Source organism: Terrapene carolina, unplaced genomic scaffold, assembly GCF_002925995.2.
Source record: "Terrapene carolina triunguis isolate 2854851 unplaced genomic scaffold, T_m_triunguis-2.0 Scaffold120, whole genome shotgun sequence".
NCBI lineage: Eukaryota > Metazoa > Chordata > Testudines > Emydidae > Terrapene > Terrapene triunguis.
The window spans coordinates 1,428,344-1,434,911 of NW_020664471.1; the positions used below are offsets into that span (position 1 = coordinate 1,428,344).

General features: G+C 49.0%; 1 protein-coding gene across 1 annotated transcript; it reads left to right on the forward strand.

Annotated features, from left to right (window-relative positions):
- Positions 1 to 2,453: 2,453 nt before the first annotated feature.
- Positions 2,454 to 6,355, forward strand: SLC30A1 (solute carrier family 30 member 1). Its single transcript, XM_024197752.2, has 2 exons — positions 2,454 to 3,149; positions 5,063 to 6,355. Exons 1-2 carry the CDS (start codon positions 2,543 to 2,545, stop codon positions 5,965 to 5,967), a joined length of 1,512 nt encoding a protein of 503 aa, XP_024053520.1. The 5' UTR covers positions 2,454 to 2,542; the 3' UTR covers positions 5,968 to 6,355.
- The last annotated feature ends 213 nt before the right edge of the window (positions 6,356 to 6,568 follow it).

Sequence of the window (6,568 nt, forward strand, 5' to 3'; positions counted from 1 at the left end):
CAGGCTGGCTGAGGAGAGCCGCTCTCATGATGAGGTCCTTCTGGTGGAACAGAAGAGCTGCTGATGGTTAAAGTAATAAGAAGTAGCATGTCCCAGTGTCTTATGACACAATATTCTATGACCGTGTCTCTCTAATATCCTGGGACCAGCACAGCTGACTACAACAACACTGCAAACCAGTGTCTTATAAGTGTGATGAGTTTTAAGAAAAGGAAATATTTCAAAATAGTTAATGGTCACAGGAGAGGGAGAGAATAAGATATTTATAGAACAGGGAAAGGATTATAGGAATGACTTATGATGATTAGGGAACAAGAGACACATTTCTGTGGCACTTCGTCTTCAGCCTTCTCCAGTGCAGCTCTAGTTAAGTCTCAAACATACAGGCGAGTCTCATCTTACGAGGGGGCTCCGTTCCGCAGTTAGCGCGTAAAGCGAAAACTGCGTATAGTCAAAATTACATTGAGTCGAATGGCAGGCAAAATCGCCCACACTACAGGTACAGTATTAAAATTGTTATTTTTCTCTTTTTTTGTTTTGTTTTTGCCGACCGCGTAAAGCTGAAATCGCGCATGTTTGCGCGTAAGATGCGACAGACCTGTACATACCCCAGCAACCTCTGTATCCGGACATCCAGTCGTCGTCCATGAGAACCTCAAATGAGGAAAGGATACATAATGGTAACTGTGGGATGGTGAGAGTGAAAAATCTTTAGCTACAATCAAGACAAAACACTTTGCAATCTATGCACGAGGAAAGCATGGAGTGTTTTTCATTATTTTGAACTTGTTTATGATTCACAGTTCTTTTTTACTCATTGTAGAAACATTTGATTTAACAAATGTCTGGTTAAGAATCCGTTATTGATTTAGGATATAGTGATCAGTATGGATAACTTCTATTCCAGGTCTGCCCAGCTGAAGGTCAGTAAAGCCAAAACTTCATGTTTCCCTGCTTTCCTCTCCCATTCCTAACTTTGATGCTTACTGTGGGCAGGTGGGATTGGTTCACATAACCATTATCCCAGCATGACCTATTAGCAACTCCAGTGCTTTACACAGCAGCTCTGCAACATTTTGAAAGTTAATTGTAGAGCTGAAAAAACATGAAGGAGCATGGTTCTCTGATGAGTAATGATTATCCTGAAACTAAACAAGCTGCTATGTTTCTGGTGCTATTTCCTCAGCTTGGCCTGAGCCACCGGTGGCAGTATCCCATTGAAGCGGGTGTTACTTTTGTAGTCTTGTGGGAGATGTAAGGGCCCCTCAGTCTGCTGTTTGCGGTGCAGCTCTGCATGGGTGCTGACCCCAGTTAGAGGGTTAGGAGGTGGAGGGGACTCCGTGGGAGCAGGACTCACTTTACTGGGTTCAGAGGAGCCGAAGATGGGCGTTTAGACAGCTGTGTTCTTGCTCCTAAGGGTGCAGGCCCCCTCTGCGGCGCCCCTCGGTCCCGGTTACAAGCGAGGTGGCGGCAGGCGTGTCCCCTAGAGGTGCTCGGCCGGGGGTGAGGTTTGTGGGGGTGCCCAGTCCCGGGGCGGGCGGGGAGCCGCAGACACGTGATGGGGGGGCTCACTTCGAAGCCCGAGGCCTCTGGGTGGGGGGTGCCCTTTGCCCACCCCCCTGGCGCTGCTCTCGTGGGGGGCATTTCCGGGCTCTCAGGGACCCGCCCCCCGCTCGTGGGCAGGGGGCCGGGCCGGCTCCAGTGCCGCGGGGCTGCGTGCGGGGAGCGGGCCGGTCACCGCTCGGGAGCGGCGGCTCCGTGCAGACGCTCGCTGGGTGGGGCGGGTTCCCAGCCCGGCAGCGGCGCCGGGCCGGCAGCGAGCAGCCACCCTCGCCTTCGGGCCCGGCCGGGCCGTGTGGAGAGCGGGAGCGGCAGGAGGAGACTCGCCCCACATAACCCCGTTTTGCACCAGTCCCGCAAACGGCCTCTCGGAGGGGGCGGGGCTAAGGGGACACCGCAGGAGTGACAGGGAGAAGCGTCCAATCGGTTTCCTCGCCCCGCCTCATTGGCCTCCTCCCCGCTTCTGGTGGCGGCCGGAGCCTATGGGCGCCGCGCGAGGGCGCGGCCAAACGCTTGACGTGATGGCTGCGGACCAATAGGGTAGGAGAGGTGAGGCAGCCCTTGCCCCCCCACTGCTGGGGCCGCAGCCAATAAGACGCGCCGGGGGAGGCGAGCTGGGGTTCCGTGTGGAAAGAATAGGGGGCTCGGGTGCAAAGTTTCGTTTCAAACCGTCTGCAAAGAGCGGCTGAGGAGGGGGAGCTGGAGAGCGACGGGCCGCCGCAGCGGACCGACCGCGCCCGTCCCGCGCCCCGCTCAGCCCGGCTCGCGCTGCCGCCCCCCCCCCCCGCCTTTCATTCGCGGCAGTTGTTGCCCCGCCAGGTGAGTGCGGAGCTCGCAGCCGCCCCGTCCCCGCGCTGCGCCCCGCCGCCCTCCCGTGGGGTCACCCCGCCGCCGGCAGCGCCGAGTCCCGGTCACCCCCCGTCAGGGCGGCCAGCCTCCCCTCCCCGCTGGGTGCCGCTCCCCGCCGGGGCGGAACGCGAGGATGGCGGACAACGGGACGGGCGAGCCCCGGCAGCCCCGCTACCGCCGGGTGCGGCTGATGTGCATGCTGGCGCTCACCTTCCTCTTCTTCGTGGTGGAGGTGGTGGTGAGCCGGGTCACCGCCTCGCTGGCCATGCTCTCGGACTCCTTCCACATGCTGTCCGACGTCATGGCCCTGGTGGTGGCCCTGGTGGCCGTGCGCTTCGCCCAGCGCACCCGCGCCACCCACAAGAACACCTTCGGCTGGGTGCGGGCTGAGGTGATGGGCGCCTTGGTCAACGCGGTCTTCCTCACCGCCCTCTGCTTCACCATCCTGCTGGAGGCCATCGAGCGCTTCACCGAGCCCCACGAGATCCAGCAGCCGCTCGTGGTGATTGGCGTGGGCGCTGCGGGGCTCCTCGTCAACCTGCTGGGGCTCTGCCTCTTCCACCAGCATGGAGGTGGGGGGCACGGGCACTCGCACGGCGGGAGCCAGCACCACCGCAGCGGCAGCCGCACCAAATTGGAGCGGTCTTCGGGGGACGGTGATGCTGTGCTGCGCAAGGAGGAGACCAACACGCTGGTGGAGAATTGCAGCAGCACCAATGGAGTCAACCAGGAGAAGCTAGGTAAGCAGTACTGCCCCCGGTAGGATCCCTCCCTTAGCCTGAGGTCTGAAGGGGGAAAATCTCTTTTAGCAAATTTAGGAAGGAGAGGGGCTGGTAGACACGCCTGTATCACATTGGGAGGTGGGTAGGGGAGAGGTCCACTTCCTCTTTCTCAGAGGAGATGAAGTAGGACAAAGTAAGGGAGATATGACTTTGTCAACTACCGTGGTAGAGGGGTAATGACATCCTGTACTACACAGTGGATTTTGGAGGCCACCTGCATGCTGGTGGAAGAAAAGTAAGAGACTCCCTCATTAGGTAGTAGTTTATGTAGTAGTATCTTGGTGACAGTTGCTGTTCCTATATTAGCTAGTCAAAGGATCCACAGGTACTCAGTACACTCATGCACCCTTCTTCTCCGACAACTTCCTTTCTGCATTGTGCCCTTGTTTAGCAATCCAGCAGACTTCGGTGTGGGTTGGGGGGAAATGCTTCTCTACCAGACACCTGTCAGGTAAACAGTGAATTACTTTACATATTCTTGTTCTCTAAGTGTTTAGCATAACATAAACTCAATCCGCTAATCATTGTGTAGTTGGGCTGTATGCTGGTTTTTAAAAGATGTGCTTTATGACAATATAGGAAGGTTGCTCTAGTACCTTAAGCATTAACTTGACCACTTAATAAGCCTTAGTGTTATTTCACTTCCTAGGTAAGTATCCTAGTTTCAACATATAGTAACCCACTGAGTTAGAGCAACAAGGTTGGTAAGGTAATATCTTTTTATTGGGCCAACTTCCGTTGGTTTGAGAGACAAGCTTACACAGAGGTATTCTGTTTCCCAGACCTGAAGTACAGCTCTGTGTAAGCTCGAAAGCTTGTCTCTTTGACCATCAGAAGTTGGTCCAATAAAGATATTACCTCACCCACCTCGTCTCTGTAAAATCCTTAGGCAGTTACAGTTAAGCATATCTGTGACAGAACCTCATTAGAATATTGTAGTTTATAAAGTTGAAATGCTTGGAAATCAGAAAATGCAGAGTTAAATTTCCATGAAAAATACTAGTTCTTTCTTGTCATACCTGAACACCGTATACCTCAGAAATTTGTAGTATCCACTATATGCCTGTTATACTGTCATAGGTCTCTTCTACACTAGAAAACATTATATAAATAGTGGGGTTAAGCATGACCACCTGATAAACTTAAAATATGATAGCCCTTGTCTATGCTGAGTACTAACATATGTCTCACATTGTGTTAGTTAACATGTGTTTTAACACTGTCATATCCTAGTGCAGACAAGCACTAACAATCTACATTCTAATGTCCTAACCAATTACCTTCTATGTATGAGCCATCTGTCTATCTCTTCATCTAGTTCTTCTATGACCCCCATTTTCTGAGTACCTTCCAAAATTGTAAAAATGTACATATGGGTATATTTCTCTCCCTTCTGATCAGCAGTGACCACTAGACTTTCATAGTTATTGTGGAAGTGGTAGACTGGCTATCTTGCTTTTTGTGCATTTTGCTCTGAAAGTAGTGAAGTTTCTAGTCACTTCACTCAGTTGAACCTCTTTGAATAAACTACAACATCTTTTCTCTTACCTGGCCCTTCCTTATCCTACTATAGAAAGCACAACAGTTTCACAGCTTACTTTGTACAGATAATCAATAAACTCTTCTCTATCCACTATTCTGCTATAAGCTACAAGGACACAAATTGAATTGCTGGGCTATAACTGTAGGTGAATTGTGCAGTGGTAGAGGATTTAAAAAACAAAAACCTAAGTGAAGTCACTTTGCTACAGTAAATACTGTAGCAATGTGGTTTCTAAACTTATTGTGAGTTCATACTATGATATAGTAAAATGTTTATAGTATCTGATATTGTGATGTAGCATGTAACCGTTTCACTGTTTTCTTTGCAGGTGATGGCAAGGCGGAACTACAAGCAAATGGGAGTATTGGTCCTAACTCTCTGGACATTGAGGTTGAAGAAGACTCCAGTGGACAGCTTAACATGCGTGGTGTTTTTCTGCATGTGCTTGGAGATGCCTTGGGTTCAGTGATTGTGGTCGTGAATGCCTCGGTCTTTTACTTTTATTGGAACCCATGCCCCAAAGATGGGCCCTGTTTAAATCCATGTGTCAATAGCCATTGCGTAGAAAATGCTACTGTAGCCCCACCGCTTGACAGTGCTGCTCTACTCATACAAGAGGGTATTCATGTAGCTGGTCCCTGCTGGGTGCTGTATTTAGATCCCGCTCTTTGTCTGATAATGGTTTGTATACTCCTTTACACAACTTATCCATTACTTAAGGAATCTGCCCTTATCCTTTTGCAAACTGTTCCCAAACAAATTGATATTTATTCTTTGAACTTGAAACTACGTAAACTTGAAGGAGTTGAAGCAGTCCATGAACTACATGTTTGGCAGCTGGCAGGCAGCAGGATCATTGGTACTGCTCACATAAAATGTCATGACCCTGCATCATACATGAAAGTGGCAAAGCACATTAAAGAGATTTTTCATGATGAAGGGATCCATGCCACTACAATTCAGCCTGAGTTTTCCAGTGTAGGCTCTGAATCAGGTGTTGGCAAATGTGAGTTTCCCTGCAGAACTCAGTGTGCTCTGAAGCAGTGTTGTGGGACAGCAGAAGGCAGTACTGAAAAGAAGACAGCAAAGACCTCTTCAATTGCTATTTCATGCTCAGAAATAATCATTGACTCTCCACATCACAAAACTAGGAGGACTAAATCGGAAAGTATACCTGCTGTTAGGCTAGAGGCAGACGATGACGCAGACACACAATTTGAATCATCTTTGTAATCTCCAGGGTTGTGCGGTTTGAGTTTTGATGGCTTCAACTACAGCTTTATTGTGAGAAGAAGGGACTGATATTTGAGATGCAAGTTTGTCAAGCAATGTAATTGCTGAAGTCCCTGTTCTTGTCACATTGCTAAATCTAGAATGCTTGTTTTAAAGAACATAATAGCATTGTCATGACACAATGTGTTCGTGTTGACTTTGTAATGAGCGGCACTGAAAGAGTGCTAATGCTGTAAACAAAAAATTAAAATATTTTCTCCCCTGAAAAGCTACTTGAGGGATAAGTAAATCGGAACTCAGTTTGTGTTAGACTTTTCATTGGGGCTACTCTTTCCCTTAATATTTGATTTGTAGATATTTTAATATATTGTTTGTAACCCACATGAAAGCCAAAGTTCATAGAATGTTTTTATTGATATAACAACATCAAACTAGAAACGACTTTGTCAGTTTCACACATTTTCCATAAACTTATACAGTGAACTATTGTGAGTGGGTTGTTTTTTGTGTGTGTGTGTGTGTGTGTATGTGTGTGGATTTATTGCATAGCATAAATAGTAGCATATTTTAAAGGAAACATATCACGTGATTGATAGAAAAC